The sequence below is a fragment of the Oenanthe melanoleuca genome, chromosome 5 (genome assembly GCF_029582105.1).
Source record: "Oenanthe melanoleuca isolate GR-GAL-2019-014 chromosome 5, OMel1.0, whole genome shotgun sequence".
In the NCBI taxonomy this organism is placed as follows: Eukaryota; Metazoa; Chordata; class Aves; order Passeriformes; family Muscicapidae; genus Oenanthe; species Oenanthe melanoleuca.
The window spans coordinates 41,404,487-41,430,208 of NC_079339.1; the positions used below are offsets into that span (position 1 = coordinate 41,404,487).

Genomic DNA, 25,722 nt, shown 5'->3' on the forward strand with positions numbered 1-25,722 from the left:
GCTCTAATACAGAAGGATCATTTTGTTTCTGGAAGAATAGTTTTTATAACAATTTGCTTCTTAGAAAATACATCATAAGGATGTATTTAAGCAGTTAAATTTCCATAGCAACTCAGCAAACAGGTAAGAAATAGCCTCAAATGGTTCTATTATTTATCCTATTAAGGATATCCTATTTATCCTATTCACTGGGCAACAGGCTTTCTAGATTCAGTGAGCTCAAAAGAGAAAGCAGCTTGGATGAAGGGAGAGGGTAGGTCTGGTGTCTAATTCCTGCTCCAAGGACTATTTCCATAATACACTCAACAGAATTTCATAAACTGCAGTCAAGGATTGACAAACCTGGTCAGTACTCTAAATCCTTCTTTTCAGTCTTTAATTGTCTCCACCTCTGTATGGACCCTCTAGGTAGCCGCAAACAAGGAGGAGAAAGGGATCCCAAACCTCTTCACTTCCCAGCCATGCAGTGTTCTGACAAGTGCACAGTTTTATAGTACACAATGCTCATTGTGAGCACAGTAGCAGGTTGGAATCCTCAAGACAGGGAGAGTAGGGGAATACCTGGCTTGAAAACCCAAGCTGAACTTGGCTGTATAGAACTGTGGTACTTTAGGTCACATGCAGGAACAGTTGGTGTTTGCAGACATCTTTCATGCATATTTATGAGAGCTTCTGGGAATTTCTGTACTTCCAGAATAAGGCAGCATCTGCATGGGGGTTGACCAGACAGGATTAGTGGGGTTGGCTGCCAGGACTTGGACAGAGCCACATTGGCTTACCTCGGGGCAGTGGGGAGCAGCTGTCTCTTTTAAGAGTGTCCAGAAAATAAAAAGGTCAAATCTTTTTGTCCAATTGGTCTTTCCATCAATGCATAATTGTTTATATCCTTGCATGCCTATACCACACACAAACAAATGCTTTTGTTTTTTATAGAAATAGTTAAACATTATCTAATTACAGCATTTTTTGTTGGAGGTATTTGAAGTGCATTATGGATATAAATTTAAACTGAATATGTGCATGACTGTGCAGACAGTTAAGGACTACTTGGGTGAAAAGGCTAGTCAACATCACTGAAAAATTAATTTGTCTGTTGTCCTTTTCTCAGCTAAACATGGAATCAGCTAATCAACTCTTACACCCAATTTTGAGATCCAACTGGCTTACAACAGACCAAATTCTGCACCAAATTCAGAGTCTTGAAAACCAGTGATACTCGTGATTCATGAGGCTGCTTGGTGCAGCAGGCCAGTAGTCCAGGCAAGAACCTGGCAATGACCACTAGAGAGCAACAGTCCCTTCACTTCTGAGAAGCCACAGAGTGTGAGCACACAGCTAAGTGCCTTGGTGTTCCAGTCTGTGGTTCACTTCTCCTGGTAGGGCCCATACCACAGACCCCAATTTACCAACAGAAATGTCAGTCAACTCACAATTTCATCATGCTGTGTCTGCTGCCCTGAACAATTTGAGAGCTGATTATGACAATGTGGTTCACATCCAAATCTAATCCTATTTGTTCAGAAGCCATCCAGTTTTTCATAGTATTCATATTAATTTTTACAGTATTTGTTCCTTTGTTCCCAAGATCAGTATTTGCAGACTGGCACTCCCCAAGTCTGACTTACTGTCAGTTGTACTGAGCTCAGAGAAATACTCTGAACAGCAGTTATGAGTATCTGATTTTATTTGGCCAAGAGAAGTGCCCAGCTCTTCAGTCTGATACAAGGAATGCTTCTGAGAAAAACGACAGACTGAAGTGTGTCTCAGTGACTGAGAAAAGGGGAAAGATGCATGAACTGACACATGGCTTACTGGACTTTGGAAGAACACAGACAATCATAGCAGAGGGCTCTATGTACTCTAGAGCTTACACTTACTTTGCAAACAGATGTTCTGATCACAGGAAGATACCATCATTTCATGTACTCCTGGTTTTAGTGGTCAAAGAAGAGACCACTGAGCAGAGGCTTCAATCCTCAATTACTTTGTTTCAGGATGGATTTGTTCAAATGCTAGACCATCTTCCATATTATGTTAGTATTACTCCAAACTGTTATGTGGCTCAAGTTCTAGGCCTGCTCCATTTCCTTTGCAGTCTATTGTTCAATCTGCATGATCAAATGAAGTAATCTCTTTTCTCTATGTAGTCCCATTACTTCTAATTTATGTTGTCCATTACTCAAACTATTCCCTTTCCTCTTTTGAATTCAAGAACCTCTGATTTATCAGAATATACAGCATGTACAACTTGAGTTTCACAGTGAAAATGTGGATATGTTGTTTTATCTTAACATTTATTTAAATTTTCATGTAGTTTAAACAAAACATGACATCCCGTTTCAACTGATATAAAGAAAAAAAAATAAACCACTTCTACGAAGTTTGCCAGTGTATAGACTTACTTATTTTTACAAAATAAGAAGGTAGGAACATGTTACAAAATAATAATTAAACCAATTAATGTCAATAGTGCAAAGAATGAATTGCAAGTATGAAAGAGACAGAGAGGGAAGGAAGGAGGGAGGGTAGGACGGATGGGAGGATGGATGGCTGGATGTGTGGGGGTGGCTGGCTGAACAAAACAGCAACATTAGGAACAGCTGTGCATGTTATCACACAAAATTTTGTATCTTAGACAAGTCATGATGTAGATTTAACTTCAGTGGCAGAAGAGGGTAAGTATTTAATCCATAAGTGATCTCTGTGCACTGCAAATTCTGGTGCTGGTCAGTTCTAGAGGTTAATATAGCTCTGTACACAAACTGCTAAGAGTCACTGAAGGAAGTTTTTCACCATCTGGAACACAGGTGACCTATCAAGGATTTGATTAGTACACTGAAGGGCCAAAGAAATTACTGATAATTTTATGCAAGCAAAAGAGGAAGCACCTCCAGGCTGAACTTTATACACCTTTTCCACTTGCTTTCATGCTCCTTTGCATGCAATTGCCCTCTGTCCTGGGAGGTGACTGTTCAAGAGGGAGTTTAAGCAGCTACTAAATAATGTGGACAGGTGTTGGACATCCTATCAAGTAACTGTCAGCCAGCAACCCACCAGAGAAGGAAAACTTTTTCTGCAGTGTTTATAATGATACTTCTGTATCTGACTCCTTCATAGGATGACTAAATTTAAATCTAAATAAAAGAAAGAATAAAAATAACATCAGTCAGTTTTAGGATTTCTCAGCTGAATTTACCCATTTTCCTTTTCTAGAGGAGTTTCAATAGCTAAAAGTAAGAGACATTAACTAAAATAAGCCCAGCTGCCTGGAGATATTGCTCATCTTTACCCCTTGTGATCAAAGACCCTTTATGTTTCTAGGCAAAATTCCATACAATACCTCAAGTCTTACCACAGTACAAATATTAAAACCATAATGAGAAATAGAAAGAGAACTGAAAGTGAGAAATGCTTCAGGGAGTAAATGTATGCTTACCTTGAATGCACATTTCCTGCATAGAGTGTTTGAGTACTACAAAGCTTTCAAATATACCAAAGGACAGATCTTTCTTAAAAGAAGTAGTAATCTGAAACTAGTCAGACAGATTTTTCCACATGATTTAAAATAAAAATAAAAAAAAAAAAAGGAAAAAAATCACCCCACTACAGGCACTGCTTGTATCTAAATAATTCCTGCTACTTTCAAACTCACAAACTTCTCAGATTTTTTCCCTTCACTCCAATCAACAGTCTATTCAAATTGCTGCTGTACTCACATGGGTGAAGAGCATATGTACACAAAGTACATATGTGTCAGTGTGTAACACTGAAAAAGTGGCACTATTTAATCAATAAAAAACAGTGGAGACCTCAGTAAGGGCACTTAGGATTCCAGTGTTCAAATTCTCAATGATCATAATGGTGCAGGATTGAAAAAATAATTCAGTTTAGATACCTGGTTGACAGCAACAATAGACTTTCTAAAGATTTTGGTTATTAGCAGTCTTTCGAAAATTCAAACTACTTACTACAGTCCTTAGGGAATAAAGAAATAAGATCTTTTGAAACTCTGGCTGAGGTATTAATCCTAAATTCTTGAAAATTCAGTGGCAGGTACCTCTAAAAACACTCTCCAGAGATGAGACTGGATTAAAACAGCTTTCATATAAACCAGAACACTTTTCCAGTTTTGCCTGAAGAAGTTCATGATGACTGGAAGAAGTACTTCTGTGTACAACTACATAAGAAAGATGAGAGTCAGGTTTTTCATTCATTGATTCTGAATTAAAAAAAAAAAAAATCAGGAATGAAGTGGTAAAGAAATTAAATAAATCCATAAAACTCCAGTATGTTTATCTTTCTGTTACTGAAACACAGAATGTTCTGTGGCACAAGTATGATAGAGACTGAATAGTTTAACAATTCAACAGTGATAGAAAATTATATTCATTTTATTTTCTCCCCTCTTTAGGTGCACAACATAACTTTGCTAACTTGTATTACTTATTTGTGTTTCCATGAGCTGAGGGGCAATAGGCAAAAAAATTAGACACTGAGCCTGCAGGTCAGAGTAGAAATTCTCCATTTCTTTCACAAAACGTTCTCACATTTCCTCGGTAACATCTCAGCACTGTTTCAGCTTGGTGTTTTGTCTTTTTTTATTTCTTGATGGTGGGTTTCAGAAACTGTACATTAGAAGCTGCAGTGGAAAGCAGGAAGACCACCCAGAAATTTTTTGACTGCCTTTGAACAGGAGTGAATTTTGTAGAGGAGTTGCCATGCAACTCATCCCAGCCAGTCTATGCCAGAGCTGAGATTCAGTCACAAATTCAGCCCTGTGCTCCCAGATATTTTACAAACTACACAAATTATCATTAATAATATCAGAAATTTTAATCCATTGATCTCAAAATTCTTCATAAAAATTAACAGCATTCTTCCATTTACAGAGAGATGTTGCAAATGTTTAGTGTGCTCCAAGGGGCATCCTGGGCACAGAGGGCTGCCTGCAGTGAAGTATTACAGGCTTGTCAGAAAGTCCTAGAAGGACTGAGAGTTTACATATTCACAATGGTGCACCTGTGTAAGTATGTGTCACTAGGATAATGCAGGCTTGAACTGTAGGTGTATATAAAAAAGGCATTTATAAGTTCCCTACAATTTAATTTAAATTCTACCACTATCAGTGTCAGACTCAATGAAATTAATTTCACAATTTATCTGGGATTTTAATTGTAGTAATTTTTATAGGAGTCATGGGGTAAATCAAGAGTGTATTAATTTTTTATATTAAATGTAAAATGAAATAAATGTATAAAAAAGCTTTCATTTTAATTCATTATGATTTTAAATTACATTGCCAAAGTTTTCCAAATGTGTATTTTATAGTCAGTAGTAACCTTTCAAAAGATAAATGATTTAATAAATTACTTACTTTACATTTAATGTTACGAGACAAAATATTACACAAGCCATAGAAACAACTAAAAATGGGTACTTTTAACACTGTTTTATCTGAAAATATGTGTAAATGAGTGATTTATGTCTTCTGCACTTTCATTTAGAAAGAGGTTTTAAGACTTGCTATTACTTCCAGCTAAGTGGGATAAAAGTGGAGATAGAAGTTTGTTAATTTTTGGAAAGAGATTTTGGGGCCCATTTAGTGGGAGTATTATAAAAATACAAGTTACTTATATTCTAGGTTCAAAACAGAACATGAAAACAATATTGTGCTGGACAGACTTCCAAGGATTTTCAGGAAAATAAACAACATTGTCTGTTAAAGTAATTGTGTTCTGACATTTTCAATAACCACCATTTTACCCATCCAAGAAAACATACAAAAAAACCCCAAACCCAAAACTAAACCCCCATGTTTTTCCCTTAAATATCTTTCTAGGCAGGAATGATCTAATCTCAGCAAAGTCCCTCTGGTATCTCCACTATTGTAATACACATTCCCTATTGCTAGCAGCCACGACCTTGTTCAGTCAAGATACCAGAACAGCTCAGACTACAAAGTAAAAATTTTAAGAAATTGCAGAGGCTTTCTTGTAACTTGTGCAAACCCTGTGAAAACGTGCACAGTGACATGTTGTCATTCGAGGGATGAGACAGGAAGGGCTGAAGAGAGGAACAGCTCTGTGATCAGCTGTCCTGTCTGTAGTTCATCTACTTAAACACAGAAACCATTCTTTTTGTCTGAGATGCAGTGTATGTTGGTTCTCCAGAATAATGCTCAGGGTTTTCACTCTGTGGACCATTTCAGAAAGGAGATTTTATATAATTTTTTCACTTGATCCTCCCTGAATTTTATTTGGCAGTTCAGAAGGATGCAATTCAGTCAATGGCCAAACCAAATGGCATTGAAACAAAATGCTTAATGAGGCAGGGCAAGACTGTGAGATAAAGGCTGTTTTCTGGTGTGGCTGTGATGGCTGCCAGACCATACTTGGGTGCAGAACCTAAATGATGAAAAGGCAGAAAAGGCAGGTTTGACTGTAGAACTGTACTTATGCTGTTCCAGCAAAAGCACGTGGATCCCCTCCAAACAGCCACTGACCACATTCTTCTCAAAGTATGGATCATCACAAGGAAAAAAATTATACTCTTCAGAGCGTTATTTCAAATGTAGCAGTCCCGAATTTTTTAAAATATAAATATCCAACCCCTGCAAGTCCTTTCTTCCAGGTCTGTTTGACCACCCCTCTTGGGACTTGCAGACTGATCTTCCTTTACTGTGTAGCACATTCATTGACATTTGCAGTACTTTCTCCCTTCAGATCATCATTCAAGCTTTTTTTCTGCTCTATTTCAACCTGGTAGAAGAAAAAGAGGAAGAAAATTTGTAATGAGAAAGGAAAACAAAAGATTCACAAATCTTCCTCAGTGGTGGTTCTTATGCTCAGATGAAGAAACCCTTGGTGAACTGAAAGGGTTGTGAGGAAAAATAGACTGAGGATTAGGGAAACTTGGATTTCATTTACTATAAGGATTTTCAGTCTAATCTAAGCAATACAATTCAGCAGTGTCATGAAATAATTTCTAGAAGAGATAATGTCACACAGAGAACTCCCATGATTTTATATTCATTACCATTCCCAGTTGTACCCTGAATACAAACCCAGAACCAAATCTGCAAATCGGTGGCTTCCTACGTGACAGCAGAAAACCAGCCTTAATTACAAATTCTGCAAAGACTGATGTATAAAGCAAAGAGATTTTTTAAAATTATTTTGAGTTTGAAGGTACCCATGAGGATCATCAAATCCAACTCCCTGCTTCTTGAAGCAGTGCCTAACACTACCCCAAATATTAGCACACTCCCTGCTGTCCTCAGGTTCAGAGGTGCCCAGGCCTACAGATACCAATTTGTATTACAACAGGGCCAAGGGGTGTTTGGGTTCTAAACTTCCACATCTCTGAAAACTCAGGAATAATCCAATGTTTTAATTCTTAAAAGGCATACTTAGGATGATCAAATACCATCTCCAGGGAATTTAAGAAACTAATAAAAATATACTTACAATTACCAGTAAAAATATTTGCTATGAGAGTCTTTTCAGAATCTCTTATCATTGCACTCAAAGAAGGCAAGGTAGGATGCCAATTTTTCTGCTGAGTATTCAGCTAGCATGCAAATTTCCTGGGATATTTTGGCAGGAATATAGATAGTGCACTTTCCTATCTGGTCCTCTCTTTAGGGCAGGCAGAAGGAAGAAATATTTAAGCAGAGAAATAATGTGATTCTTCTGTCTGCACTAGGACTCCCACAGTAGCACTCCCACTATGAAGAGCAGCAAAACTCCCTGTTCAAACTCTCCACATCAGCTAATCCCCAGGAGCTGGCTGTGTGCACGCTCTTCCACAGGCAACTGCAAGCAAATTTATTCCATCTTTGCTGAGGGATAATCCACTGCTTGTTTGCCATGAATCAATAGCTGCACATGGGTAGCTACTGCACACAGCCTGGCATGTGCCAAATTCCCACCTTTTTTGTCCATGGTATTTTATTTGTCTGCCCATACTTTCAAGACAATGAAGCATGCAAAGTAACCATGGTGATTAGCACTGCTCAGTTTTACCTTGTAGCTGTAGTGTGCTGAATAGTTGACCCACTTCCTCACATCAGTCTTGTCCTCGACAGAGATGGAGCGAACAGCGGCTTTGGACGCAGAGGTGGCGGGCATGTCAAATTCCACATCGACGTAGCGGACAAAACTGGAAGGCACTTCCCGGTCAGAGCCAAGCTCTAGGTGACAGAAAAAGCAGTGAGGATGGCCAGAAGCTGGAAAAAGAGAAAAAAAGTCGTGAGAGTTGTGTCAGGTGAATCAAACACCTAGGAGAAAGCAGCATCACGAAGCTGCAGGAAACAGAGAATCTCTCTAGGTGAACTAGTTCATAGCAAGTGTCTTACCTGCTTCAGTGTGGTTGAAGTTACCAAAGGAATTAAACAAAATGCAAAAAGGATTGCTTATCATTCTAGTTTGCTTTTAGTGAGGGTATATTTATATATGTATATATATATATGTGAAGTAAATCAAGCCCTGTAAAGTAAAGGTATTTGACCTCTCGGTTCCCTCAGTATCTATCACATGCTAAGTACATCATGGCATATCCTGCTGAAATATTATGAAATGATAGAAAGGAAAGGAGGAATTTGGAAATATTTGATGTGCATTTGAAATTGTTATCCCACTTCTCAGCAGAAGAAAATCTATTGGATAAGGTTAAATAACATTCCTGTGTTCAAAAAGCAAATTTATACAAGGCTTCAGAATAACCATTTATTCCTCACTTGAACCCATGACAAGGTGGCTGACCATTAAGGATGGCAAGGAGAGGAGGTAATGTTTAGCTCTGTCATATGTAAATGACCCTTATTGTTTTTTCCTCCACTGTTTTGCTGGACAGAATTGATGTTTAAAAACTAAAATAGGGAGTTCTAGTCAAACTAAGTTGGCTTTTTCTCTGACTGCTGACAACTCCTTAAACTCTTGAACAAATAATTTAATGTCTCTGCCTCAGTTTCTCTATTTGCAAAATGAGGATGAAGGCCTTCACAGCCACACAGGACTTTCTGGTTGAAAGAATCCTATTATCTATGTTCGTGAAAATGAATGTATAAGTAAATTAATGGAATCCTTGCCTGCCCTTATTACAGGCTTTAGGATTTTTGAATATTTGTTCACTAGGAAAGTTCTCCATACAGATCAGCAAGGTGTACAGGACACAGACAAGGAAGGAGGAAGGCAGGCAGAGTAAGGAGAACTGAGTGGGGAAAGCCCAGAAGCTCCCATTGGGAAAAGCAGGAATATACCTGCTTAGCCCAAAGTCAACCTTGTTAAACTGAAGCCTGAAAAGCAAGATGTGGGATTTTGAAATATGACTTGTCCCAATAGGATGAAATTAGGCAGTCTCTAGAGGGCTTAGACATTGCAACATCCCACTTGACCTCTGAAATAGATCTGGAAATAAAAATTCTACTCGGTGTAAGTCTGGGTAAGAATTTCATCTAGAGTCAGCCTCATCTTTCAGAATGGTCTAGCCAAAGTTCCCTCACTGCTGGAAGGTCTGGAAACTAATGTATGTGCAGCAAATCCAGTGAGAGGCTGTGCAGTTTAGCAGAAACCAGGGACATGCAGCACCATAGCTGGAGCCAAGTTATGAATGAATGGGTGCAGTATCAAGCAGATATAGAAGCTCAAGTTCTGCAAGCATTAAAATACATCTGCTTTTCATCAGGATTAATTATCCCAAGCAAAGTACTGACTAACTTGCCCTGGTTCCAGAACAAGTCAGGATCTCTGTTTGACAGCCCTTCCTGCCTTTTCATACGTGGATCAAAAGCTGTGGTGCACAGGAGGCCTTCCTGGTGGTCCCACCCACCAGAGGAGAGCAGCAGCCCCAGAAGCTCTCAGGGAGATCACAGTGCCCTCCAGCATCACAGTGCTTTTGCTTCTGGCCAGTTCTTGAGCTTGGCTGTGGTGGGCACAGCTGTGGTGGCAGCACAATTCAGCATCTGCCACGGGGCCCTTGGTGACACAGCTCTACTCTCTGGCACTGCATTATGAAGATGCCTTAAACTGGCTCCAAAAATCTGTGTTGAGTACGGGCAATCAACCTCTAGTCTCAGGCTCCCCATCCATTCATTTCTCTTTGCTCACACTGCACCACTCTCAGCAGACTCTGCATTGTAATCCTTCCTGCTCACCTGCTTTGATATGCTTTTCTTCTCTAGTTTGCTGTGGGTTGCTCCCTCCTTCAGACTGGAGAACACCAGCAGCCCAGGAGTGGCTCTGTGCTCTGGTGCAGGCCACATCCACAGCTGCAGAATGTTCATCTTGTGCTGCAACACTCCTGAGCTGGCACATGCTCAGCTGCTTTTGGGATGGAGATGTGTGAAGGCATCACTGGGAAGTGTTTAGCTGGGCTTGAGCACACTGCATACCAGGTGCTTTGGAGAGCTGAGCTTTTACACTCTTCATAATTTCAACTGGACACTTGGTAATACCCCACCCCCTTCAAATACATAAAAACTGTGGAAGTTATTAATTTAAACCAGCTCAGTGTGGTAGATAAGAAGGTGAACAGATTAAGAAAGCTCCTCCACTGAAGCTACTGCAAAATTACCTGTCCCATCAGTGTTCATTACTGTCCTGGGCATGAGGCTCATGAGGCACCCCCTCTACTGTTCAACAGCCTCATTCAGACTGCTTTCTCTAATGGACAGGTACCCTTCTTAGTAAAATCAGAAAGAATCAACACACTGCTTTTGTTTTGCACCTCTTATCCTTGAGCTACTACCAGTTTGTTCTGACTGTCAAAAATCAAGTGTAACTGTGACTGGGGAGAATCTGTTCCAAATGACTCATGACACTCCAAATGTCCCAACGTGTTTGGGTTAAAAGATTTAATTTACTTCAGAAAGTATTCCAGGCAGCATGCCTGGGATCCACAGCCAAACTAGAGCAAAGTTCAAATCCAGATCCAAGGCTCTGCAAAGATGCTACATCCCTGCTTCACAGAAAGAGTGTTTTCCCACGATCAAAGACTATTTGGATGTTTCCCTAATATTCTACTGGTGGATTAAAAAAAAAAAAAAGAACATGTGAAGCCCAGCCCCAGCCAGCAGCAACTGGAGCTGTAAATAGCCTGCAAACAGGCATTCTTCATCAACTTTTTTGTTCATATTAGTTTTAAATATGAGATGGGCAATAAAATTTACCAATCTGTAAAAATTGACAAATATTTGCTATTTGGATTTCAGCAATGTGCTCAGTAGAATCCAGTCTACATTTTATCCTTAGGTCAAATCATAGTCAGAGTATGCACTGTCCTTCATTTGTCACATGCTTTTCAATGTTCAGTCATAAGCAGATACTTTGGCTACAAAACAATACAGACAGTGCTGATAACACTGTCTCCCAGAGTGAGAGTGCAAAGGGCCCCATCCGATTAGAAAGCACAGAAAGAAAAAATTTAGGTAAGAGTGCAAAGCTGCTGAAATAATTCTTAACAATCTGGGTGCTTAGGATGCTACAACCTGCATACAAACAGTGAGCTCAGTAGGGACATGCTCTCCTGTGGATGGCAGGGCTGGGGGTCATGCCCCTCACCTCTACACAGAGACTGCACCAGTCCACATTCAGGGAATGGAGTGAAGCACAGCTGGCTACCTGGAGACCTCTGGAGTTCTGGGATTGTGTCTGCAAGGGACTGTGTGTCAGAGCACACACTGTGGATGAACAAAGAGCCCCAAAATGTGTGCCTACCTATGTACTCCTGAGAGCATGTCTGGCAGACAGGCACATGTGCTGGAGCACCCGTGCAATGCATATGCCCCAAGTGGTGTGGACTCATTGTGTGGCCTCTGGAGGCAGGTGGAGATGCAGGCTGTGGCCACCTGCAGCACTTCCCTCAGTTCCAATGGGATGCCACTACCTCTCCTGCTCTAGAGTCCCAGACATCAAAGCATTTCTGTAGCAGACCAGATACTTACAGAAGACCCAGAGTGCTCTTAGAGGTGAGTTATCACAGTAAGAGTGTATAAAATGTGAGTCAGTGGAGTAGTTTTATGTTTAGTGCTTGAGAACTGAATCATTTATAACAACTTTGCAAATGCGTGAAGCTGGGTTATTATATGACTTGTGGATAGGGCTGAATACAGCCAAACATGCACAAGTCTGGCAGTTAAATTCCACATGAGTATCACTTGGCCAAAAGCATATGCTGCCCATCAGGCAAATCTAGGAAGGAGTGGGAATGAATGCTTCTGATACCACCTAGACACCTCTTTGTTTGCCATATACTTTGAGAAAGGAGAAGCGTGGGATAAAGTACCACCAATACACAGAAATAGTCCCTGAAGAGCAAGGTCAAATTTGAACTACACTTGGCCTGCCCTGTCATCACTTTGGGATTCCCTCCCTCTCACATACCTCATGTGTCTTGGCCAAGACAGTGCTTCCAAGGCTCTTCCTTTCCCTGAAATTACATCTGATCTGACCGGAGGGGTGAGGACACTCTCTTCCTCTCAGGATGTAAACAAATACCAACTGCCCTGTGTTTTGCATGATGACACTGATGGATAGATGCTCTGTGGCAGGGGTCCAACAGCAGCAACAAATCTGTAATGTATTTCCTTCCCCCTGTCACAGTGTATATACAATAAAGAGTCACAGTGGTAAAGAAGGAAACAAGAGGCACAGATCAGTATCTCCCTCAGCATAGCAAGGGGTAAGGCAACATCACCTTGCAGGAGGCAGTAGAGACAGGGGTTTTGCCTCTTCTCCTGGTTGGCTACTGGCATGTTCTGTGATTGTGTTAAAGTCTGAGGGCTTTTGTTTCCTCAGCTGTGATGTCTGTATGGTTCACTGAGATCTTTGGAGAGAAGATGCCACAGAAGGCCTAATTTCACAGCATCTCATTCCCTGAGCTCAGGCAGATGGCATATTGAGATTTTCCTCACAAGCATGTTATTGCTCATAAACAGCCTGGTTAATTTTTCATTGCTGTATTTCTCTCAAGTTTCCAAGCTCTGTCTTCTTACACCTCACTCTACAGCAAACCTGGAGCCTTCCCTTTTGTCAGTGACATCCCCCCAAATTTGTAACTGGTGGTGTAAATTAGTATCCTTAGGCTGAAACATGACCCAAATGATCAGGACACTTGGATTACTGTTTTGCTGACACTATAAGTCAAACTCAGGAAAAACATGTAGAGAGTGCCAAATCTGGTACCACAATGAATTTTCCTTCAGGGAATACTGAACACAGAAACCATCCCAGTCACCAAGATGCATTACTATAGCACTAAGACAAAAATACTCATTTGTAAAAAGCTATTTTAGATCAGAGAGATCAAGAAGTAGAATTCACTACAAATAAAAATAAACCTGAGCTGTTCAGCTTTACTGTGCACCATGGATGACAGGCAGCAAACAGAATGACTGGCAGAAATGGCCAAAGGGAACAGTAGCTTGCCTACATTATTTTAACATTTAATTATGACCATGCTACTTGGGATAGAAATATGAAGTGGGTTTCATGTTGGTATTCTCTCTTCAGGTTTAAGCTGTAATTCTCTGTCTGCCCTGATTAAAGAAACACAGCCACAAAATGGTGTTTGGAAATGTCTTTTTTTTTTTTTTTAATGGTTGAGCAATGTCTTCTGTTCTCTTACAATTCCCATTTCAGATAATTCAGAGGCATTAATTGTGGCATATGCTTTGAAATATATAGCACTGGCCCAGTATGCTTGGCAATGCATGGAAAAGATACCACATGTGCTGGAGCACATTTATCTGATTCTGTCATTCAGGCCCATAGCACAGAATCTTGTTTTTGCACGTTTCGTGAAAAAACCCTGCTTCCATTAACAGTACTGAGAACACAGATGTTTGATGCCTAGGTTTCATAATCTGAGAATCACAGAACCATTTATTGGAAAACATATTTAAGATCATCAAGTCCAACCATTAACCTAGCATGATTCTAGTCTATCACTAAATAATTTCCCTAAGTACTATCTAGTTTAAATACCTTCAAACAGAGACAGAATACATACTTTTGCATCTAGAAAACCTAAAACTGTTTTTATCATTAGCTATATTTGTAGTATATGTAAAACTATTACAATGAAGGGTCAGACAAATACTTCATGCAACTAACTTAAGCCCTTTGGTGTGCTACAGAGGATAATAAATCTCTCACCATTTAAACTCAGTATTTCCTATCTTTCAAAATGCATAACTTGTTTTAGTTATTCCTGCAGAGATGGTATGTGTCACTCACCTGAGTTTTTGTCAGGCAGTCGGTTTATCCTCCACACGATGGAATTAAAGGCATGCTCGTATTTGGCAGTTCCCAAAGTTACTCTCATTACTGGCTCAGAACCAGACAGACTGGTTGATCCAAAAGTGGCTCCCTTGTTCACCTTGGCTTTCAAAGATTTCTCCCCCAGGACACTCTCCCTGCGGAAGTTCTTCACCCACTCACTTGGCACGGGGTAGCGGATCATCACGTTTTCACAAGGGACCTGAGTTAAAGGGTCATGATTGGAAGAGAAGCCCGTGGACATCATCAGCCAGCTCTGCACCTCCACCTCAGCACCATTGATGCTGGCAGCTGTCCTCAGAGTAAAAGGCAAAGTTTTCTCAGCAAAGATGGTCCTGAATCTCATCAGTTCAAAGCGACAGGCATCCAAGGGGTTGAACAGGATAATACGGGAGTTATTAAACACATCCTCATCCACACATGAATGGAACCGGCAGCTGTATAATTTAATCCACTTAGTGGTAGTAGTGGGCATAATATCCTGCCTTGCAACTATTTCATTCCCTTTAATCAGGATATCATTAAGACCCAGTCTGCATTCTGCCAGACCAGAAAGGAAGCTGAGAACATAGATATGAGTCAGCACACTGTGCTGAAGAATCACACCATCTCCCTTGGCCAAGATGCCATGAAACTCATCCCTGACATCCACAGTGATTTCTTCTTCTTGATAATTCAGTCCCACTGTGCTCAGATCTGTTGATGAAGCTGGCAAGTTCATCAGAGTGTCTTGCACAGCAGTGATGAAGCTAAGGAAGTCTTCATAATCTGTAGTCCCAAGTTTGATAACTTGCTCTCTCTCTGCAGTGTGTGCAATGGCAGGCTTAGGCTGATACTTCTTTTTCTCCTTGTAGGTTGTGCGATCCAACCGCACGCTGTGTATCCTTCCATTCTCATCATAGTTCTGCAGTTTGCGCTCGGAAATCTCATGATTGATTTCCAGTTTGAGTTCCCGAAAAGGCTTCTCTAGTCCCTTCTCATAAAAAAGCTGTATACATCCACTGTTGGTCAGCTTGACATATATTGGTCCCCAGTGCCTGGATGACATAATGTTCTTCTTCTCTGGGATCCTCAGCATCATTGGCCATCCATCCTTTGGCTGAGCTGGTGCCAGGTTACATAAAGCTGCATCCAGATCATATGGCATCATGGGGTCATCATCAGGCAAGGTAGGACTGCTCACACGATCTGGGTCTCCAATCTGGAGCTGTTTGAGCTGCTCTACAGCATCCGTGTGGGTTACAGTTTTGTTTGCCTCATGGAAACTGATGGTATCGGGCTCTTGGTGGAGAATAATGAGAGAGTCTCTTTGGCTTTTGCCTGGAGCGCTGGAGACAGAAGAGCTTTTGGAACGCCTCTCTTGCTCCTCAAAGAACGAGCTGAATGGATTGATGGGTGAGGGTTGGACATCTCGAAGAGATTCATCCAGAAAGGGATTAGTAGCACTCCATGGTGGTGTTTCAACAGAAGGCAACTTGGTTAAAGAGGAGAGGTCTAGTTTTTGAATTTTGGGGAGGTCTCCCAATGTGCTTTTAGGACGTTCTCTTTTCTTTAAGGATGTAGTGTGATTAAAGTTAACATCTGGAGCCTGTGTTTCTGCAGGTGGGGTATCTGTTTTCAAGGGAGAAAGGCTCTGTGGTGAAAAACTGACTTCATTGTCATCAAAAGTCACCCAGCTGGGAAAGCGAACTGTGGTTGGTGTAGATGAATGGCCATTCATGGAGGTGTTGTTCAGCTGCCAGTTGACAGCCTCCATATCTATCTCTTCATCTTCCTGGAGAGATGAGGAATTGTCTTTAAAAAAAGAGGGGAGGGGAGGAAATTTCAGCTAATTATTCTGAACTTACCTAGTTCTTTCCTCATAAAAACCCCCAGAGTCTGCATGCCCAAGGAAGGCTATTCATATGTTAGGCAAGAGTAGTCAAGATAGTCAAATAGATAAGATAGTCAAAAGACTTGGCTAAAATGCTGAGAAGTCTGACAAGAATTAATTAAAAGATACACAGTTGAACACAGAGAAGGAATCCAGATATAAATATTAAAGGAATGACAGCAATGATTGTACTGATCTCAGCCCAATATAATGACCTAAAGGAGAAATCATATGTCACAGTGATTTTTTAAAACTTCCCTCTCTAAACTTTCAAGATGCATTTCTTCTCTACAGTTATCTTCTGTTATTTGCCTGGAATGTTCCCTCACTCGTTATTGTCTTCTTCCCTTTTCTGTCCTCATACTCTTTGCCCTAGAGAATAATCCAGCAGGAAGAGGAATGAACATTGAGGAAGAGCTCATCTCCAATCTGTCCCCACACACTTGTCTGTGCATTTGCCATTACCACAGAAGCACATGGGGTATGGTGACAGCACAGTAAAAGGTGCCCAGGTGTGATTTTTCCCCAGGATGTGTTCAGTAAAGAGACTCTTTGTTGTACCCAGTGTGCAAGAGTCTGACAGTCCTTGGATATCTCTGAAACATCTCTTGGAGAAGCTGTGATCTAGGGTTATATGTAAGGATGAGGAAAAACATGTTTTTGATTTGTGGTGTGGAAGCTGTCCTCATCCTCCCAGGACAGGGCACCTTTGACTGCTATTTTCCTACTCTGGGGTCTGACAAGACACTTTGTAGAAAACTGTATCACAGTGTGCTATTTCAGTCCCAGCTCTTCCCAGGATTGTTGTAGTGGTAATAAGGTGTTTTCCAAAATGAGTACAAATTCTCAGTGTTATGAAATGTAATGATTTTCTTCCCATTTTCTTCCTACTGAGCTAATGAATCAGTGTTCCTAAAAGTGAGCTGCCAGCATGAAATTATATTCTCTAGCTGCATCATGTTTGCTCTACATGATACAGCAGTGCTGGCATTTGTGCTTTTTGCTTCTCCCAGACATCCCATGTTTTACACAACTCATTGTTCTTCAGTACAAGTGAGAAGTAAATGTAAAATGTAGCATTGTGGTATAGCTGTACACCTGTGATTTGAGCATAATTTACAACAACAACAACAACAAAGTATTTTAAGTCATTATTTAAATTGCCATCAACTCCCAAAAGAGATGAGCTTGATTTCTGTTCTGCCTCAACCATAACAGACAATTTGAATTTTAATTTTAGCTACCATTTAGAATATGAAATAGGGAATATTCATGCTAGCTGAAGTGCTGCCATGAGCTCATTACAATCTCTTGGCTAACTTGATATTCTGGCCCTCTCATTCCAGCAATATGTAAGTTTAGCCAACCTTCTGATCTAAGGACAAAACACATCAACCAAGTTCTAAGGGTTATTACACTTGAGAATCATAAAGGAAGGTGAATGATACCAATTTGTTTTTCAAGCCATTGTAGTACAAAGCAGTAACAAGAACAGACAGTTTTACAGACTACCCATGCATTGGGTATATGAAAAGAAGTGCCATTGTCTCTGTTTCTCAGATTTTCTTCTCTACCCTCCCATCTCACTCCCAGCTTTACACAGTGCCTGTCTGTAGCCCCTGCTGCTGGTCACACCACAAGGGCAGTGGTGGATTCTTTATCTGCTAAAGTATTGCCACAAGGCTATTAACAGATGGGGGTGGGGGGAAACAACAACCCAAATAACTATTATCCACAATCACACCTGAGTGAGAAAGTAATAAAGAACCCAGGAAGAATAATCTGACATTGTTCTGATTCTCAGTCCACACCTGTCTATGCTTTCTCACATCTTTCCAGGACTTTTGGTCCAGCATGCAGCACCTTGAAGCAAAGGTTTTATGGTATTTCCAGGAAAACATTGCCTGTTTCTTTTAGGACTTCTAAAATTTCAGTGTTTTTAAGATGTGGATTGCTCAAGAGCAGACCACCTCTTCTCTGCCTGCAATTATAATTTCCTTGTGACAAGGAAAGAAAGCTTTGGTTCTCTTTAATGTATCACATTTTCATTTTTCGGTTTGGCTAAACCACAACCTGTTGATCACCAACAGGCAGCAGGTTGCAATATAGATTTGTAAGCACTCCTTAGACTTTTGAGTGTCTCTGCAAGTTCTGGCATGGAGAAGAGGTAATTGCTCACACAGGCCATGCCCTCTACTCTTGCTACTTAACTCACCACATGCAAAAATTTAACAGCAATTTAGTTCTCCAACACGTTGAACAGTTAGTACAAACGCTAGGTTTTATGGCACAGCTAAGAGACATTTCAAAATCACCACAGACTAAATAAGCAGCAGCAGAAGGTGCAAGATGAAACACTGAAGTCACAGATCTGATCTCTGTGGTTTCCTCCAATTCATTCTCCTCCCACTTGACTGACTTCTCAGGTCATGTTGAATGGATTCATCCTTAGGTAACTTTTCAATTCTTAATACTCTGCCAAATTACAACATCTCTTTGAACACAATTGTCTAAATTTAGGTCACATAAATCTGGCCTGTTTAAACCTAGTGTAGTTGCATCCCAAATCCATATTACAGTAGTACTACATAGACTGTTCCCAGCAGTGGCTTAGTGGCTACTTAAATACAATGGCTGTTGCTTGGTTAACTATTGCAAATTCATTGTAAGCCCTAAAAGAAGTTTAATTGTCAAAAGAAGCTAAATCATCTGAAGCTACAAAGGTGTTACATCATGAAGCTTCCAGATCTATTTAAAACACAATTAATTTCATCTAAGTTCAATTGATTTATCCCCATGAGTCTCTATAAAAACTTATATATTTCATTTTAAATGTAAGCCATCATGTAGATATTAAACTGAAGATGAAATACAAGAAAATGATGACTCAGCCCTCACAGCTAGGTAGCAGCAGCCCTCATACTGCAAGAAAACTGTTGAAAAGGACAGTCCTCTATGTACTATCTTAAAGGATCCTAGAAGTTTTTGTTGACCATTGTTTTTGTTTTCCATTGATGTTTTGACTTTTTCTAACAATTATCCCCTGGCACAGAAGTCTGTGTTTATGGGAAGGGAGGATTACTGTATTTGTGCTTACAGCGCTTCATTACCCTGAATTACTTGCCTGGTGTCTCCTCCACTCACATCACCCTTACTGCTTGGAGAAGAAAAAGAGCATCTTCCCAACAAACAAGACTGAACTAATCATTAAAGCACTGGTTTCACACTACCAGAACAGTGGTAGTTGCAGCTGTAAATCTCATTGCACTATGCAGGATGCTACCAGTTATTTTCCTCTTCTCTGTTTATCCAACTGGAGAAACTAATTAATTCAATCACAGCCCTTTCACTCTTACTTAAATAAAGAAAATGTTCAAGATAACAAAATTAGTTCGCAACATAGAACTTTCCTGAGTGATTTAATTTAAAAATACTCAGTATTTTTGTGTTATGTTTATTGAATAGTTAAAACTCTAGTTCATAAAAAAAATTACGTAGAACCAGTGTGTCAAATATGGTATGGAATAATTGAAAAAATATTTCAGCAATTCATAGTTTGTGTACAGTGAACTCCCCTTTCTCTTGTACAGACCTTGGCTGCAACCACAGTTTGATTAAAGTTTCTCATGTGTTCTGCAGTCTGAACCATGCAGTGCCCTAAGAAATCAGAATGTATCTGGCTATTCTTAAGAATAAACCAAGCACCTGCAACACACTGCACACAAAACTGATTTATGCAAATTAGATTTGTGCAGAGATATCCATATTCAGAAAATTTTCTGTCCAGATGTACTGCTTAGTTTTTAGCCTGTAAACACTTAGAAGTTAGTGTACTAATACTCCTGGACAGAATTACAGTCAAGAACAAGCATACAGCCTATTCAAAAATCACCAGAACATTTCAGTAAAGAGAGATACATAACTTTGAAGTGTAAGTGCCTGTGTCTCAAATTCATACCAATTTATCATTTGAACAGTAGACTCCAAATTAGACATAGTTCATGCAAGTAATGGACCAGGTTGTTAGTGTCTTGAACACATTGTAACATCTTTACATCAGGCAGGAATTATGTGTTAGAGGCAGTTACTTTTAAAAGGAATAACATTCTCCTAGTCATAGCTAGAAAACATTTAATACTCCAAGTAAAAGCACTGCTTATCACTGAAACATAGCTTGCTTTGTTGGGTCTTTTCCTCAGTAAAAATGGCTACTCTAAAAAGAAATCAAAGTAAACACTTTTTGTTCTCTTTATATACTTAAAAGAGTGGAGTTTTTCTCTTGTGTAACACAATGGTAGTGAATGGGTCTCAGAACTATTATAGAAAAATAAGCTTTTTGATTTAGCCCATTTGAGAGCCACAGATCAGGAAAGCTCCTGGAGATCAGTCCATGTGTTTCCATTATCTGGCCAGAAGGTGGTACATTAACACTGATATAATTGGAAGAAGTGTTCAAGATTTTTAAAAGATTTAGACAAGACTATGCCTGTTCAAAGAATTTACATGCTACATGTGACATAATACTAGTTGTTTATAACTAGAGCCAAGTAGTGAACAGATCTCACCTAAGTGGTGGAGAAAAGATTAAAACCTCCTTCTTCTACCTGAGAACTTATTTCTATTAAACAAACAGGTATATTCATAAAGTAAATGTCTTAGCAAGTAAGCATACCTACATGATTCATTACAAAGCACCTTCATTTCTACCCCTGAAGGCATGGCACAGATATGACTGACATATTTTTACCATTATGTCATCTAACTGTGTTCTCAGCAAGGTGTGCTCAGCCCAGAGGTTACCAAGACAGTGACTACACCCTAGGCTTAGTCACTGTTGCTGCCACGGGAATACTTACACTCCCAGTTTGGGTAGGCAAGACAAAGCCTGTGTGTGAAGGGACAGAGCAGAGCTGGGAAACACCAAGCTCAACCTGTTTCAGCAGAGATCAATATGAGAATGAGAGATTCTCTGCAGAAGAAAGAATCATGCTGCTTCATCTTTCATCCAGAAGGAGAAGAAGAAGCAAACGAGAAGAACAAGACACCCACAACATTTTTCAAAAGCGGTTCCTTTAAAAGTACTTTGGCAAAGATAAATGAAGACAGTTTTCCTCAAGTACTTTGGACTTTGCTTCTCTCCACAGATGTCTGCCTCTCTCTCTGATTTTAATCCACAGTACATACAAAATATCTTTCAACAGTGGAACTGCCACTGAGATGAGCCTATTGACCTCGTGAAGAAATGAGAATGAATAAGGAAAGAAAAATGTGTCTGCAAGTCTAGGATGCTTAATGAAGTTGGTGTTTGGTAAGCAGAATAAAAATGTAGCCAGCCCTATAAGTGCAAAGACAATCCCACTCCATCTTGGAGGATCTGATGCTACCATCCATTGAAAAAGTTCTACTTTGCAAAAGGCAATCACATAAATCTCTCATACATGGACAATATGTTACCTCATTATGCCATAACTTTTCAAGCAATATATCATGGACCAGTAACAAAATACAGAGCTTTTCAGACCTTGCTAGTTTTGTCTTGAGTACTTGAGATAATACCACATGGAACAAGCCTGACATTTACAGTGCCAGACTGCAGGTGGAAATGTATCAGCTACTGGATCCACTCAGAACCTGGGGTCCCAATGAACAACACAACCTTTGATAGCAAAGCATCACACTATGGTCTCATGCATTGAGTTATGGATTCAAATGGCTGCTGCAGTACTGCAAAGGAGTGAGGCCTGGCCCTGCTGAATAAATGTGAGAAATGTTCCCACAGCCATAGGAAAATCCAAGGCAGGAGACCATCATGTGTGTTGAGTGGCTGAAACACTGGGTTTGCTATTGCCAGTATATGAGTTCAGACACTGTACTGGTAGTGACCACAAATGGTGATAATCAGCTGATGACAAATTGGTAGTCAATGCAAAATAACTGGTTCTCTGATCCCTAAGTGGGCATGGCTGAAGGCAGTGTCACCCCAACTATCTGCTCAGTCTTGTGCTGATTCTTTAGCAAAAAAAGGCAAGTCAGTACCACAGGTTGAATAAGCTCAACCCACTGCTTACAAAAATAAACACTGCACATCATTTAGAAAGAGACAGGATATTTTACATCTTCAAAATGTACTACTGCAAACACTTCTGTCTCCTCACAACATTTAAAAATAGTAGCACTAACTTCCTCATTCCTGTGCCCAAGGCATTTCCCAGGATCAAGTTTTATATCATATCAAGTCAGCAGCTCACATCCTGTCTGCCAGATATGTCTGCATATCTCAGGTCATGCGGTCAAGAGGTAATCTCATATTTATACATTACCTTTACCCTGAGCAATATCAAAATTATTTACAACTTATGTAATTGCTGATATTTTTAATATACCCCAAAGACACATTTAGAAATTTCTAATGTAAGATTATGTGGAAATGTCAACTTCAGTTATGTATTTTAATAATTTAGTTACCTGGTGAACTGTGAAGATGAATGTGTTCCACAGACAACACAGCTGATGCATAGCTATAAATTATGGAAGATAGCAGTGCTCAAATTTTGCCTAACACTAACACTTTTCATCCCTGTAGCTTGTTATGCAAACATTTTCTATTTAAAATGCAGAGAAGACCATGTAATTGCATAAGAGTTGCCAGTTTGGCCAGTTCCTCTTGACTCAAAGCATATGTGAGCTCCAGGCTACAGGGAAGTTTTATGAGCTAACAGGTGAGGTGCTCAATGCAAAGGTGAGAAGAGTTATAGCAAAGCCATGTGTATCTGAATTTGTTGGCTTTTTTAAATTTTGGAGGAATTTTTAAAACACAACACAAAGGACTGAAGGTAATTGACCTGAAAAAGTGTAAGAAAACAGAAAGGGCAGCCTGATCTACATGCAGTGCCTGACCCACATAGATATCACTGAAGATGCACCTGCCAGCTCAACACCCACACCCTCAATAAAAAATAATAATTAAAGGTGCCTGAGAAGCAGGATGATGCAAAGGACATGACACAGGAATGGGCTGAAAAAGTCTTGGGTGCTAATCTGAACCATATGACTGTCTAAGTGACCTTCAGATAGCAACTTATGGCCTCTGCTCCACAAGTTTTCTCTCTGTAGCAAAGCAAAAATACTGACGTCATGGGAAGCGTTAATGGTTATTGCCATGTGTGTTTGATAAATAGGCTATCATAAGTCATGTGAAAGCCTGTGGGTTTTCTAGGAACCATACAGGATAAAGGGAATAAGCAGGAAAGCTCCTGTAGGGAATAAAACTATTGTAGAGGGTAGGAACTGTGGCCCTTGGCTGAGCAAAATTTAACTTATATATATGAAGTGCACTGGCCATTGCAAGCAAGTGTATCTGGATGAAAACAAACAGAAGGGTGCAGAAACTGGAGTAAACAGCTCAATGCTTACGTACTAGACTGGCTGTGAACTGCAAGGAGAAATGCTGGGCTTTTGCTTCTTCCTGTTTGCTCCTCCCATAGGCTGAGAAACAGGGTACTGTCCACACTATTTAGAGGCAAGAAGGATTCCACCAAAAAATATTGGAGGCAAGTGAAAAAGGCTTACCAAGACCTTGGAAAGAAAATGCTTGCAGATCATGAAACGCACTTCTTTTAGTCAGGTACCACTTCATTTGGCTATTGTTCTGTTCTCAAAAGCCATATTGGGCTGTTGAGGTGGTTGCAGGGCTGAGTCAGGATGCTGCACTGGCGGTTTTTGCCTCTTGAGGTCTTTAAATATGTGTTTTGGATATATGTTGAGCACAACAATTTAGAGAGACAGAATAGAGTTGGAAGAAATATTCCCACTACTGGTAACCTAATTCCAGCCTCCTTTGTAGTGACACTGATCTCAGTTTTTACCCATCCAAAAAAAGTGATGCTACAGGGGGTGTCTTGGAGAGTGTTGTGAAAAGCACAGCTGCACTGTCAGAGTTTGTGCCTGCCCTGCCAGTCTGACGAGCACAACCTCATCAACAACTTCAGCCAACTTTGGAAAATAACAGAGTTGACCCAGCTCACCCATTGCATGCATATAACAAAAGGACTCCCAAAGAAGGTGGAAGACAGAAAACTTGTCAGCTTGTTCATCCAAAAATGTTTTAATTAATTGTCCTCTTGTACAGCCCTCTGTCCAAGCCTGAGAGTCTTGTTGTCATCCTGTGGTGTTATCAGCAGGTCATCTCCAACCTCAAGGCAGCTGTTGACCAGCCTGGGAGGCTGCTATGACAGACTGGCTCGTTTTACGATATATTGCTGTGATTGATGAGGCCATTCCCCCTTTTCCACACTCATCTGCTCCAGGCCTGAGACTCCCTTAGCACAACCAGTCCAGGCTCCCACCATAAAACCCCAGCTGTTGTGCAGCTATTCACAATTGCAGGAAATCAACAGAACCAAATACTGGGCTGTTGCCTATCTTATGTAATTTGGAGTTTTGTTTTTACCTTTCGTATGTGTGTGTGTAGCTGCCACGGTACACAGGATTATTCAGGAACAGAAATGATCCAACAAGCAATTTCTTCCTTCCTCCCTTGGACCATGTTGGTGTGATTATAGTGAACAGAAAGGCATGGGACTCTTCAGTGTGAAAGTTTGAGCAAAAGCGACCCATACAAGAATGGGAAGATATAACTCATTGTGTTATCACAGCACTGTGGTGAGAAGTGAAGAAGAAACCTACACTTCAGTCCTCTGTGCTGATTTTAACTTCCCATTTTTCCATCTTTAACAGGCATCTTCAATCCAATACGATTCTGGCTGGAGGCAAAATACAGAGTATACAAGGTCCAAATTTCCATATGCTAGTCCTGAATACCTTCTCAGACTACTGATTTCTTTTATAGTTTTCAAGTTTTAGAAACTCTCATCACCATCCAGTCTTAGCTGTGTGTCCTATTTAATTTCCAAATGATGCTCACCATTCCTTTGTTGGGAATGAAGAGAGGGGAGGAACAGGGAATCCTGAAAATTTCTGTCCTGAGGCACCAGAAGTAGAAATCAGGCAGGGTGCTAGGGCTGGAGAGGGTGCAGTTCTGAGAGTGTCAGGACAATCTCTTTACAAAATACACCACAGAAAGCTTAGTGGAAATGGACTTCTGCATTCTGGAAATGTGGAAGGGACCTAACAGATCTCTTCAGGGCACAGGACAAGATTAGGGAGAAAAAAAAAAAAAAAAGAGAAGGCATGGACAGTGTGATAGGAAGCCTCACTGCCTCTATCACCAAACTGCTGGTTTGGTGGTGACGCCGGAGAGACAAGAGCTGAGCACAGAATGTGACCAATGTGAAGGAAAACAACAGGGCCCCCACAGCTGCTGTGCCCTGTAAACAAAGCTCAGCTTTCTAAAGGGCCATGTGAGATTTTGCAGAAGAGTCCTGAAAGAACTGAGGTCTGCCCAAAAGAAACAACAGGGATTAGAGAAATGAGGAACATGGGATAATAACGAGATGAGGAGTTTACTGAATTTAACCAAAAGGTATTCCGATTATAAAATATGTATTTTAATATATTCCTACAAAAATATCAAATGAACATTCAAGAAATAAATGGGTAACACTTAATGCATAA

The 25,722-nt window shown here is 40.3% G+C and overlaps 1 protein-coding gene across 5 annotated transcripts in view; it reads right to left on the reverse strand.

The window, feature by feature from the left end:
* Positions 1–2,275: 2,275 nt before the first annotated feature.
* Positions 2,276–25,722, reverse strand: part of STON2 (stonin 2) — a 70,872-nt gene continuing 47,425 nt past the window's right edge. For 4 of the 5 annotated variants that reach the window (XM_056491983.1, XM_056491985.1, XM_056491984.1 and 1 more), the window contains exons 5-7: positions 14,235–16,070; positions 8,025–8,227; positions 2,276–6,758 (exon numbers count right to left, since the gene is read on the reverse strand). In XM_056491983.1, the coding sequence (XP_056347958.1) occupies positions 6,675–6,758; positions 8,025–8,227; positions 14,235–16,070 (2,123 nt within the window). In that variant the 3' untranslated portion in view covers positions 2,276–6,674. The remainder of the gene's footprint in view (positions 6,759–8,024; positions 8,228–14,234; positions 16,071–25,722) is intronic. The other variant, XM_056491987.1, reaches the window with a different exon arrangement.